This window comes from Nerophis ophidion, linkage group LG23, assembly GCF_033978795.1.
Source record: "Nerophis ophidion isolate RoL-2023_Sa linkage group LG23, RoL_Noph_v1.0, whole genome shotgun sequence".
Taxonomy (NCBI): domain Eukaryota; kingdom Metazoa; phylum Chordata; class Actinopteri; order Syngnathiformes; family Syngnathidae; genus Nerophis; species Nerophis ophidion.
Window position 1 is genome coordinate 20,770,259 of NC_084633.1, and position 14,055 is coordinate 20,784,313.

Here is a 14,055-nt window from a genome sequence, read left to right on the forward strand (position 1 = left end):
ATGGCCGCCAAATTACTGATTGAAGGCACCTGAGAGGAAGGAGGTTCAGTCAGACTCTTTCAGCAAACTACATGGAAGAAAGAAGAGCAAGATGCACTCAACTAGTTTCTCCAAACACACCAACGGTCGGTGAATATGCTTCTTCATTTAATTTGGTTTAATGTGCTTAACTTGTACCTGCAAGCTTCTTCATTTGCTTTCTGAACTCTCTTTGTTTGGATAGCATGTTTGACCAGTTAAAAGCAACTTGTTTAAAGTCTAAAGGCCTACTGAAATGAGATGTTCTTTTTCAAACTGGGATAGCAGGTCCATTCTATGTGTCATATTTGATCTTTTCGCCATATTTTTGCTGAAAGGATTTAGTAGAGAACATCCACGATAAAGTTTGCAACTTTTGGTCGCTAATAAAAAAGCCTTGCCTGTACCGGAAGTAGCAGACGATGTGCGCGTGACATCACGGGTTGTGGAGCTCCTCACATCTGAACATTGTTTACAATCATGGCCACCAGCAGCCAGAGCGATTCAGACCGAGAAAGCGACGATTTCCCCATTAATTTGAGCGGGGATGAAAGATTCAGGGATGAGGAAAGTGAGAGTGAAGGACTATACAGTGGGGGCAATTCAGATGTTATTAGACAAATTTACTAGGATAATTCTGGAAAATCCCTTATCTGTTTATTGTGTTACTAGTTTTTTAGTGAGCTTATATGCTCGTACCTGTACAACCTGAAGGTCGGCCACGCACCTTTCTTCAGCACCAGTCGACGGCTGGTGGCGATGCCCATCTCTGCCCTTCGCCAGGGACCCTCTTCGAAAGACGATCTTTTGAAATGATCGCTGCATAATACACTGTACTTTGTGTGTGTGGTCCAATCCAACCGTGTTCGCTTGACCGCTCTGTTCCATAGTAAAGCTTCACCGTCATCTTTCGGGAATGTAAACAATGGAACACCGGCTGTGTTTGTGTTGCTAAAGGCAGCCGCAAAACACCGCTTCCCACCTACATCTTTCTTCTTTGACGTCTCCATTATTCATTGAACTAATTGCAAAAGATTCAGCAACACAGATGTCCAGAATACTGTGGAATTATGTGATGAAAACAGACTGGAACAAAATGTCCTCTGCAATGCGTGATGTCTTGCGTCATCATACCGCGACGTTTTAGCATAATACTTCCGCGCGAAATTTAAAATTTCAATTTAGTAAACTAAAGCGGCCGTGTTGGCATGTGTTGCAATGTTAATATTTCATCATTGATATATAAACTATCAGACTGCGTGGTCGCTAGTAGTGGCTTTCAGTAGGCCTTTAAAACTTAAGCCAAAATGGCAAATGTTTAAAGGTAAAAGTACAAAATATAAATGCAAAGGATAAAGTCATGTTTTGCTAAAAGTTAAAACGTTATGTAGAAAGTTCAAAACATTATTCAGAGGTTTAAAAGCATTTGTGAAAAGTTGTTTGAAAATACCCGTGTGATTACATTGTTAACATCTTTGTTCACCCGATTTCCTTGAATTGCCGCCGGGGCGCTAATTATTTTAAAACCAAAGGCATACGGTAAATTTAGGCCTGTGCTTATGAATTTGAGTGTGATGTAAAAAAAACTTTATTATAGTCTTCCCTTTACTTATAAATGAAGTCCATTCGAGCTCCTTCTGATCAAAAGTATCGATTACCTGTTTATAGAAGTCTTCCTTATCTTTCTTCAGTTTTAAAAGTCTCGATGGAGATCTTCCTTTATTACCTCCTGCTTCGATTGAAAGTCCAGTTTAGAAAACAGTTTTATTTTAGATATGTAATCCTCCGCGTTAAAACTGCAAGCGAGAGGAAAAAATAAATGATTGCTGCTCACTCTTGCTGCTTGTTGTCACTTCTTCTGCAGCCGAGTAGTCGCAAGAAGGATCACTAGCGCCCTCTACCACCAGGAGGCGGGAGTCATTTAATGACTCATATTTGACACACGCAGCTACGGTATATTAATAAAACATAGCTGCTTACTGTTCTTTTTAGCATATTCAATAGCTTAGACCTTAAATCCTACTGAATAGCTCTTAATCTTCTTCCCTTTATGCGATTTCAAATGATTGAAATCAGCCTCCTCCATTTTGAAAATGATGACAGGTGAAGTGTCACTCGTGACCTGACGAGTTTGACCCAGCGGAAATTCTCGGCATGCGCTAATAAAAATAATATTTTGCGTAACGCGTATTTCTAGGCAGGCGCATACTATATACCCGGCGGCAATTCTAGGAAATAGGGTATGTGGTTTAAAGGTTTACAACCTGCTGATGAACTTGAAGATCATCTGAATAGAAACCAACAATTCTTCAAGTTGGAAAAAATCAAAGTCGATCAATTGGAAATCGTCAGTTGTCCGTGGGTACTTTTTGAAGTAGAAGAGTGGAACTTAACAGTTACTCAGCGCCCGGACGGACGGGTTTTCGTGGTGTCTTGGCTGAATGAGTGGGTGTCGGACACCTCAGTCTCCTTGGACGCGTCCACGCTCATCCATGCGGACTGGACACTGGCCGAGACTTAGTGGGCGGCCGAGGGTGGAGTCGGCTCTCTTGGTTGCTTTGTTGGGTCTGCTCCTGTTCTGCCCATGTGCCCTTCACCCCAGCAGACGATTGCGTGGCGCGTGTGTAGAAGAAGCTGGTTGCATCGGCTCTGCTCTTTTAATGTCTTTAACGTTCTTTGATGTTTGATGCTCTTACATGTGTGCAAGAGGGATGTGCGCTATGGCTTTGAGTTTTTTTTCCCCCTTGGCCTCAGTCTGGACCACCTCTCCAGGTGCACATGCTTAGACAGATTTTTAGTTTTTTTTCTCACCCCCTCCATTGTTTACCTGTGCGGCAGACTTCTCAAGCCGTCGTGCGGGTTCCAAGGACCGTCAAGAAAGGACACAGCGGCGGCATGTTTAGACTTCTTTATTTTTCAATAAAGACTGCTTTTCAGCTGCTTCGTGTCCTGCTCGCTCTTCCGCTTGCCTTTCTGCTTTGGGGGTCGTCGCCTCCCTCTCGATCTCAGTCTCAGACATTCACGGCTGTCGCCCTTTTATACAGTGCGAGAGGATTACTCAATTGTCCCCAGGTGCGCGATCCACGCCCTGCCTCGCTCGCCGTCCACGCCTCCCTGCTGCCATCTTGGGCCGGGCTACAGTGTGCCTGCACTCACTGCCGGCCACGCCTCCTCGCCGCCATCTTGGGCTGGGCTACGGTGTGCCCTGCCTTGCTGTCGGACTGCCGGCTCCGCCTTCCCACAACCTGTATCTCAGCTTTTTTGTAAGGGGCGTCGCAAGTTGCCAGACCTGTCAGCGATCCTGTTCTGTCTCCCTGTAATGTTTGTCTGATCTTGAATTGGATTCTGAAAAATTTTAATATCCCCTCGGGGATTAATAAAGTGTTTCTGATTCTAAGTTACTGAATATAAAAAATAACTGGTTAGACTACTAGTTAGCGCCGAAAGTAACGGCGTTAGTCCCAACACTGAGTATTAGTTAGTCCAGGGCTAGGGAACCTATGGCTCTAGAGCCAGATGTGGCTCTTTTGATGACTGCATCTGGCTCTCAGATAAATCTTAGCTGACATTGCTTAACGCGATAATTATGAATAATTTTGCTGGAAATTACAGTGCTAAAAATAATGTGCAATATATAAAACATTCTCATGCATTTAAATCCATCCATCCGTTTCTACCGCACCTGTTCAAGAAGTTGCATTAATGGTAAGAAGTATTTTATGTCACGATGGGGGGGTTGCAGCTTGCTGCGGGGTCGTTCTCCCAGGAAGGCAGACGGACTACTCGGGACATGGCATTTAGGTAAAAACATGATTTCATTTAAATAAAAAAAATATACAAACAAAAATCGCTCACAGCTGAGGCACAACTTGGGCTAAAGAACAAAGCTAACGCATAAACAGACTAAGAACATAAATCAAACAAAACTTACTTGGCATGGCATGAAGCACGAAACTATGGCAAGGCATGAAACAAGTCAGCACAGGGCCACTGACTGGCAAAGACAAGCTTAAATACTGCCTCTGATTAGTGCTCGGGAAGCAGGTGAGCGGGCATTTAGTCCACCAGAGACAGGTGGACAAAATGAGTAACCAAGGAAACCAGACAAGAGTGGAAAAAAACAGGAACTTAAAGAGTCCTAAGGACAAACAAAAACATGATCAACAGACATGACATTTGATTTATTATTGGTTAGCTTCAGAATAACAATGTTATTAAAAAGAATAAGAGACTTATTATACTCTAAAAATGTTGGTCTTACTTAAAAATGCACGCATTTAGTTGTATTCAGTGTTAAAAAATATGATATGGCTCTCACGGAAATACATTTTGAAATATTTGGCTTTCGTGGCTCTTTCAGCCAAAAAGGTTCCCGACCCCTGAGTCAGTCCATTGATCATCTCCTGGTTTCTTTCAGGTGGAGGAAGTGCTGGGAGAGGAACCAGACGCAAAGGAGCAGTTATTTGACGTGTTGAAGACGTACGCCGCCGAGAGGAACGTGGAGAGTCTGGCCGAGGCGCTGCCCGACATTCTCATCACGGAGGAGCATCAGCAGCTCATTGACAGCGTCAGGTAAGTTCCACCGACCACGTTCCAGGAAGGACGCCGTCACAATCAAATCCAATCCACTTTATTTATATAGCACATTTAAACAACAATTACGTTTCCAAAGTGCTGCACAGCCATGTTAAAAACAATATTATGCTCCACCAATGTGAAGTGAAGTGAATTATATTTATATAGCGCTTTTCTCTAGTGACTCAAAGCGCTTTACATAGTGAAACCCAATATCTAAGTTACATTTAAAGCAGTGTGGGTGGCACTGGGAGCAGGTGGGTAAAGTGTCTTGCCCAAGGACACGACGGCAGTGACTAGGATGGCGGAAGCGGGAATCGAACCTGCAACCCTCAAGTTGCTGGCACGGCCACTCTACCAACCGAGCTATGCCGCCCCTATTCAATGACTGAATAAAACAAAAAATGAATAAAAATAAAAACAATATAAAACAAATATAATTGAAAACAATTTTAAAGGGTAAAATCAATTAAAACAGTAAAATAGAAATCAAAGTGTACAGAGGACCACACAACTCACGTAGTGTTAAAAGCCAAAGAATAAAAGTGGGTCTTAAGACGAGACTTAAAACTGTGGAAGCAGTTTGAACATGGAGGGGCAGAGTGTTCCAGAGCTTAGGGCCGACCACAGAGAAGGTCCTGTCTCCCCTGGTCTTAAGTCTGGTCTTGGGCACCTCGAGCTGGAACTGGCTCTTGGACCTCAGAGCACACGCAGGAATTTGGATGAGGTCGGAGATATATTGAGGTGCCAGTCCATGTAAAGATTTAAAAACAAACAGCAATGTTTTAAAATCAATTCTAAAATGAACAGGGAGCCAGTGCAAACTCTGAAGAATTGGGGTTCTATGCTGGCGTTTCCTGGCCCCTGTTAAAAGTCCTGCTGCCGCGTTCTGGACTAACTGCAACCGGGAGAGAGCTTTTTGGCTAATGCCAGCATAAAGTGCATTGCAGTAGTCCAGGCCACTTCAAATAAAAGCATGCACCACTTCTTCAAAAAGGTTAAAAACGGTTTAACCTTTACTAAAAGACGAAGGTGATAAAAACACGATTTTAAAACGCCATTTGTCTAGTTTAAAATGGCTGTCTATAGTGACGCCCAGGCTGGTGACTTTGGGACACACATCATGTTGCAATGGTCCCAAGTCAGTGAGGGCCGGACCAAAAACTAAAATTTCCGTTTTTCCCTCATTCATTATTAAAAAATTCTGGACTAACCAAGCCTTGACGTCACATAGACAGTTAAGAAGGGGGGTCAGGGGGGCGTGGCTTTTTGAAATCGGCATATAAATTTGGCAGTCGTCTGCATAAAAGTGATAAAACCCTCCATGTTTCTTAAAAATTTCTCCAAGAGGGAGGACATAAAGAGCAAACAGGATGGGGCCTAAAATAGATCCCTGGGGGACACCACAGTAAAGCGGGGCAGAATCTGAACCACCTGACACCCACACAGTCTCTCAGGCGCTCTAAAAGAATTATGTGGTCGACTGTGCAGCCTCAGATGACCTCGTCCTCAGCACCGTCGCGAAACTCAAAACCCAACTTTCCAAAAAAAAAAAAAAACTCTGCTGATGCTTGCAAGGCATTGTCAGTCGCTCCCTTACTACCTCGTCTATCCGACTGCTGCCATGCACCCTTTGATATCTTCTCCCCGATTTTTTTTCCTGCATCACATGGCTGCTTCCTCCCTCCTCCTTCTTCTCATTGAGCTCTCCGAGCTGTTCCAGCCACCTTAAAGGCTGGGAGCTTCTGCCATAAGCGAAACACGGGAAAAAACATGCATGCTGCACTTTTTGTCGTACGAGCACCGGGTTCAGTGGCTTTCCAGGTTGTATGATGACCTGCTGCCTGAGGTGAGTACTTTAGGAATGATTGCATGCGTGTCGTCTAATGGCTTTATTTAAATAAATGCAGTTTAGGCACGCTACAATCACAGTATTAGGTAGAGCAGGGTTTTTCAACCACTGTGCCGCGGCACACTCGTGTGACGTGGGACAATGTCTACCGTATACAGTGGGGCAAAAAAGTATTTAGTCAGCCAGCGATTGTGCAAGTTCTCCCACTTCAAATGATGACAGAGGTCTGTCATTTTCATCATAGGTACACTTCAACTGGGAGAGACAGAATGTGGAAAAAATCCAGGAATTCACATTGTAAGAATTTTAAAGAATTTATTTGTAAATGATGGTAGAAAATAAGTATTTGGTCACTTCAAACAGGGAAGATCTCTGGCTCCCACAGACCTGTAACTTCTTCTTTCTGTCCTCCACTCGTTACCTGTATTAACGGAACCTGTTTGAACTCGTTATCTGTATAAAAGTCACCTGTCCACAGCCTCAAACAGTCAGACTCCAAACTCCACTATGGCCAAGACCAAGGACACCAGGAAAATAATTGTAGACCTGCACCAGACTGGGAAGAGTGAATCTACAATAGGCAAGCAGCTTGGTGTGAAAAAAATCAACTGTGGGAGCAATCATCAGAAAATGGAAGACATACAAGACCACTGATAATCTCCCTCGATCTGGGGCTCCACGCAAGATCTCATCCCGTGGGGTCAAAAGGATCATGAGAACGGTGCGCAAAAATCCCAGGTGAATGACCTGCAGAGAGCTGGGACCAAAGTAACAAAGGTTACCATCAGTAACACACTACGCCGACAGGGAATCAAATCCTGCAGTGCCAGACGTGTCCCCCTGCTTGAGCCAATGCATGTCCAGGCCCGTCTGACGTTTGCCAGAGAGCACATGGATGATACAGCAGAGGATTGGGAGAATGTCATGTGGTCAGATGAAACCAAAATAGAACTGTTTGGTATAAACTCAACTGGTGGTGTTTGGAGGAAGAAGAATACTGAGTTGCATCCCAAGAACACCACACCTACTGTGAAGCATGGGGGTGGAAACATCATGCATTGGGGCTGTTTTTCTGCTAAGGGGACAGGACGATTGATCCGTGTTAAGGAAAGAATGAATGGGGCCATGTATCGTGAGATTTTGAGCCAAAACCTCCTTCGAATGGTTGACCAAATACTTATTTTCCACCATAATTTACAAATACATTTTAAAATCCTACAATGTGAATTCCTGGATTTTTTCCCCACATTCTGTCTCTCACAGTTGAAGTGTACCTATGATGAAAATGACAGACCTCTGTCATCATTTGAAGTGGGAGAACTTGCACAATCGCTGGCTGACTAAATACTTTTTTGCCCCAATGTATGTGAGAAATCAACACATTACCATAAAATATTTAATATTATTTAGCTCATTGACGTAAGAGACTAGACGTATAAGATTTCATGGGATTTATGGATTAGGAGTGAGAGATAGTTTGGTAAAGGTATAGCATGTTCTATATGTTCTAGTTCTTTGAATGACTCTTACCATAGCAGGCCTCATATAACCTACACTTATTCAGCCTGTTGTTCACTATTCTTTATTTATTAGAAGTCTCAAACTGGTGCGTTTTATTATTATTCCGCACCTACGCGCTGTAATTTGACCCCCTTAACATGCTTCAAAACTCACCAAATTTGACACACACATCGGTCTGGCATGCCTTCCCAACTTATTAGGCAGCCAAACCAGAAAAATCTAAATTGCGTGCTAGCGCCCCCTAGGAAGGAAAGAAAAACAGACTGCTTGTAACTTCCGTTAGGAAAGTCGTAGAGACATGAAACAAAAACTGTCACGTTAGTCTAACTTAGACCTACATTTCATAATTCTACCTTCTAGGGCAAAAATCAACAGGAAGTTGGAAAAAAAACCCTTCAAAACAAAATTTTCGCAAAAAATTAAATTTTTGCCTCTTTGAGCTGAAATTTGACCCCCTTTAAAATACTTCAAAACTCACCAAACTTGGCACACACATCAGGACTGGCAGAAATTGCGATCTAATGAAAAAAAACAAAAAAACTCAAAATTGCGCTCTTGCGCAATTTTTGATCAAAACACAGCAAAAACTGCTTCCAGGAAGAAAACACAGACAAAACTGCTTGTAACTTCCGGTGGGAATGTCGGAAAGACATGAAACAAAAACTTCTACGTAGGTCTCACTTAGACCTACATTTAGATGATTGGCATCCTTCGGCAAAACTCAACAGGAAGTTAAAAATTACCCCTTCAAAATAAAAGTTTTGTAAAAACCCGTCACCTTTTTCAAACTTAAACTCCTCTGAGTGCGTTTGCCGTTTCGGCTTCAAACTCGCACAGGAGAGAGATTGAACCCTTTTGATTAAAACTATCCAACAAAGTTTTGATTACTGCTCCGGTTTTGATTTTAGGCGCCTTCAAAGAACACCTGCGCAAAGTTTCCTAAAAAATTTCATTTTTGCCTCTTTGAGCTGTAATTTGACCCCCTTAAAATGTTTCACAGTGCAAGTTAAAGCTCTACTATGCAAAGCGAAAGCCATTTATCAACAACATCCAGAAACGCCGATCTGTAATTTGACCCCCTTAACATGCTTCAAAACTCACCAAATTTTATACACACTTCACGACTGGCGAAAATTGCCATCTAATTACAAACCAAACCCCAAAAGTCAAAATTGCGCTCTAGCGCCCCCTAGGAAAAAACCCAGACACAACTGCTTGTAACTTCTGTTAGGAATGTCGTAGAAACATGAAACAAAGACCTCTATGTAGGTCTGACTTAGACCAGGGCTTGGCAGTGGCCAAAGGCGGACCCGACCAACGCTGCTTGCAGCTTTAATTTTAAATTGCCTTTCAAATGTCTTCTCTTAGTGTTGGGTTTTATCAAATACATTTCCCCCAAAAATGCGACTTATACTCCAGTGCGACTTATATATGTCTTTTCCCATCTTTATTATGCATTTTCGGCAGGTGCGACTTATACTCCGAAAAATACGGTAATTTCAGCTATTCAGGTGAACTATTTTTTTTTTTTTTTTGCAAACCAGTAATTGTATTCTCCAAACGATGTGTTGTTGTTGAGTGTCGGTATTGTTTAGAGCTCGGCAAAGTAACCGTGTAATACTCTTCCATATCATTACCATGAATTGATTAACGTGGACCCCGACTTAAACAAGTTGAAAAACTTATTGGGGTGTTACCATTTAGTGGTCAATTGTACGGAATATGTACTGTACTGTGCAATCTACTAATAAAAGTATCAATCAATTAAAAGTGGCAGCCGGAGCTAACTGCTTTGTATATGTCGGAAACAGCGGGAGGCATAGTGCAGGTAAAATTGTGTCTAATGCTTAAACCAAAAATGAACAAAAGGCAGTGGAGGTTAGGGAAGGCTATGCAGAACCAAACTAAAACTGAACTGGCTACAAAGTACCCAGGATGGACTGCTCGCCTGTATCGGTCGGGGACATCTCTACGCTGCTGATCCGCCTCCGCTTGAGATGGTTTCCTGTGGACGGGACTCTCGCTGCTGTCTTGGATCCGCTTTGAACTCTCGCGGCTGTGTTGGAGCCACTATGGATTGAACTTTCACAGTATCATGTTAGACCCGCTTGACATCCATTGCTTTCGGTCCCCTAGAGGGGAGGGCGTTGCCCACATTTGAGGTCCTCTCCAAGGTTTCTCATAGTCAGCATTGTCACTGGCGTCCCACTGGGTGTGAGTTCTCCTTGCCCTTTAGTGGGTTCTTCCGAGGATGTCGTAATGGTTTGTACAGTCCTTTGAGACATTTGTGATTTGGGGCTATATAAATAAACATTGATTGATTGATTGATTGAAACAACAACAGAAATAGTCATGAAGAAAACGCATTAAATGAGAAGTTGTGTCCAAACTTCTGGTAAAAGGACACACGCGCAACCTGGCTTTTATTTACGATTTATTAAATATTTCAAATGCAAAAAAAAAAAATCATCCATCCATAGTCATATATTTTATTAATAAATGGGTTGTACTTGTATAGCGCTTTTCTACCTTCAAGGTACTCAAAACGCTTTGACACTACTTCCACATTTACCCATTCACACACTGATGGAGGGAGCTGCCATGCAAGGCCCTAACCACCCCGCATCAGGAGCAAGGGTGAAGTATCTTGCTCAAGGACACAGGGATCGTGACGAGGTTGGTAGAAGGCGGGGATTGAACCAGGAACCCTTCAGGTTGCTGGCACGGCCACTCTCCCAACCGCGCCACGCCGTCCCCATAATGATTGTTAATGATAGGCAAAATTCCCCAAAAAGTGCAGCGCGTAGCTCGGTTGGTAGAGTGGCCGTGCCAGCAACTTGAGAGTTGCAGGTTCGATTCCCGCTTGTGCCATCCTAGTTACTGCCGTTGTGTCCTTGGGCAAGACACTTTACCCACCTGCTCCCAGTGCCACCCACACTGCTTTAAATGTAACTTAGATTTTGGGTTTCACTATGTAAAGCGCTTTGAGTCACTAGAGAAAAGCGCTATATAAATATAATTCACACACAGTTCACTAAAAAGTGGAGCCTTACTGTACTTTTGAGCGCCTTTTTCCTGCTTTGTTGGCATGGAAAATTGTAAAGTTATCTAGAGTCAAACCGAGACCGGGCTTTCTGCTCCGCCGCTCCCATTCTGTGGAACGCTCTCCCTGACCACCTCAGGGTACAACAGACTGTGGATGCTTTTAAAAAAGGTTTAAAAACCCCTTCTTTTAAAAAAAAAAAAAAAAAGCCTTTTTTTTTTTTTTTTTACATATTTGCATACTAGTTCTAGCTATTAGGTTGTTCTAGTTTTTATTTTTATTTAGTATCTTTTATTTATATATTTTTTAATACACTGACAGCAGCAAAGACTTAGCATGGCGCAACATCCGAACATGACATGACAATCAACATTGCCCCACGAAGAAGGATAAAAACAACTGAAATATTCTTGATTGCTAAAACAAAGTAGATGCGGGAAATATCGCTCCAAGGAAGACGTGAAAATGCTACGGGAAAATACCAAAAAAAAGGAGAAAAAAGCCACAAAAATAGGAGCGCAAGACAAGAAGTAAAACACTACACACACCTACTTTGAGACAAGAGCTATAGTGATGCATGCTTGGTCATGGTTTAAAGGGGAACATTATGACAATTTCAAAAGGGTTAAAAACAGTAAAAATCACTTCCCAGTGGCTTGTTGTATTTTTTGAAGTTTTTTTCAAAATTTTACCGGTCTCGGAATATCCCTAAATAAAGCTTTAAAGTGCCTTATTTTCGTTCTCTGCGAAGACACTGGCCATTTCCCTGTGACGTCACACAGTGCTGCCAATGTAAACAAACAATGGGAATACCACAGCAAGATATAGCGACATTAGCTCGGATTCAAACTCGGATTTCAGCGACTTAAGCGATTCAACAGATTACGCATGTATTGAAACAGATGGTTGGAGTATGAAAATATTGAAGAAAAAACTGAAGCTATTGAGCGAATAGCTATTGACGCTATTCATAGCCATAGCATGGCCGAATAGCTGCGTTAGCATCGCCGGTAAAATGTGTGGACCAAACGATCAGCACTTTCGCATCTTTTGACACTGGAGCAACTTAAATCCGTCGATTGGTAAGTGTTTGTTTCGCATTAAATGTGGGTGGAAGGAAATGTAATATAGTTGCAAATGCATCTACAGGTTATCCATACATCTCTGTGCCATGTCTGCTTTAGCACCGCCGGTAAATAGCATGTTAGTATCGATTAGCGTAGCATGTTAGCATCGATTAGCTGGCAGTCAACATCAACAAAACTCTCCTTTGTGATTTTGTTGACTATCGTTGCAAATGCATCTACAGGTTATCCATACATCTCTGTGCCATGTCTGTCTTAGCATCGCCGGTCAAATGTGGAGACACTCTGGTACATTCAATGGGGGTCTGGCGGCAGATTTCTTGCCAGTGGTGCAACTTGAATCCCTCCCTGTTAGTGTTGTTACACCCTCCGACAACACACCCACCAGGCATGATGTCTCCAAGGTTCCAAAAAATAGTCAAAAAAACGGAAAATAACGGAGCTGAGACCCGGTGTTTGTAATGTGAAAATGAAAATGGTGGGTGTGTTACCTCGGTGACGTCACATTCTGACGTCATCGCCTCCAGCGCGATAAACAGAAAGGCGTTTAATTCGCCAAAATTTGGAAATCAGTTAAAAAAATAGATGGTCTTTTTTCTGCACCATCAAGGTATATATTGACGCTTACATAGGTCTGCTGATAATGTTCCCCTTTAAAGTCATATCCAACAATTGCAACAACAACTTTTTACCGTCAACTGTGTTTTGTTTTTTAATTATTTCTGCTGGCGGTGTGCCTCCGCATTTTTTCAATGCAAAAAAATAAGTGCCTGGGCTCAAGAAAGGTTGAAAACCACCGATGTGGACTGATGGAGGGTATAGGACTGAACTGGAAGTTGTTCCTTCAAATAGTAAAAAGTCCCAGTATGACCATTTGCTATGATTGAAATGTGCAGGTGTACCTAATGAAGTGGGAGGTGAGCCTGTAAACATGCTTTTGTTTTTGCACAGGCGTCCCATTTATTATGCATTAGATGTATCCTACAGAGATTTTACTTCCTCTTTAGGCTGCAGAAACGGCAGTGACTCTCACAACAATACGTCGTTAAATCTAACTTTAGCTGTTGTTACTCATAATTACATCTCTGCACTCCTGGCTCAGGTGCACTGTGACCCCGGGAGACTTTGATATGCAAAGTTCTCGCCTGTTTTTTCTTAGCCGCGTTCTCGTCTGTCATTATCTTAGCTGTGTGAGTCTTTTAAAAAAAAAAATATTAAAAAAAAAAGGCGTTGCTCAGGGTTTTTGTTTTTTTAGTGTATATTATTGGCATATTTGTCAGAAGCTTTTTTGCCGCAGAATCCCGTGTACGGGTTTTTGTGGTGAGATGTTCCAGATTGTTGCCTCGGAGGTGCCTTCAGGGTAGTGTTGGTGTTTAATGGCGGGGGGGGTGACAGCAAAATAGCATCTGGAAAGCGTGCAAATGTTTAAAGACACCTTTTCAATACATATCAATCAATCAATGTTTATTTATATAGCCCCAAATCACAAATGTCTCAAAGGACTGCACAAATCATTACGACTACAACATCCTCGGAAGAACCCACAAAAGGGCAAGGAAAACTCACACCCAGTGGGCAGGGAGAATTCACATCCAGTGGGACGCCAGTGACAATGCTGACTATGAGAAACCTTGGAGAGGACCTCAGATGTGGGCAACCCCCCCCCCCCTCTAGGGGACCGAAAGCAATGGTTGTCGAGCGGGTCTAACATGATACTGTGAAAGTTCAATCCATAGTGGCTCCAACACAGCTGCGAGAGTTCAGTTCAAAGCGGATCCAAGACAGCAGCGAGAGTCCCGTCCACAGGAAACCATGCCAAGCGGAGGCGGATCAGCAGCGTAGAGATGTCCCCAACCGATACACAGGCGAGCGGTCCATCCTGAAGGCCGCTATTGAAGCATCCTGGGCATCCATAACACCTCAGCAATGCCACAGGCAGATTGGCTCCATACCACGCTGTA

The 14,055-nt window shown here is 42.9% G+C and overlaps 1 protein-coding gene across 4 annotated transcripts in view; it reads left to right on the forward strand.

The window, feature by feature from the left end:
* Positions 1 to 14,055, forward strand: part of grid2ipa (glutamate receptor, ionotropic, delta 2 (Grid2) interacting protein, a) — a 163,554-nt gene that overhangs the window by 31,062 nt on the left and 118,437 nt on the right. For 3 of the 4 annotated variants that reach the window (XM_061885231.1, XM_061885233.1, XM_061885234.1), the window contains exon 4: positions 4,436 to 4,590. In XM_061885231.1, coding sequence (XP_061741215.1) covers positions 4,436 to 4,590 — 155 coding nt within the window. Of the gene's footprint in view, positions 1 to 4,435; positions 4,591 to 6,326; positions 6,443 to 14,055 lie in introns of those variants that run through there. The other variant, XM_061885235.1, reaches the window with a different exon arrangement.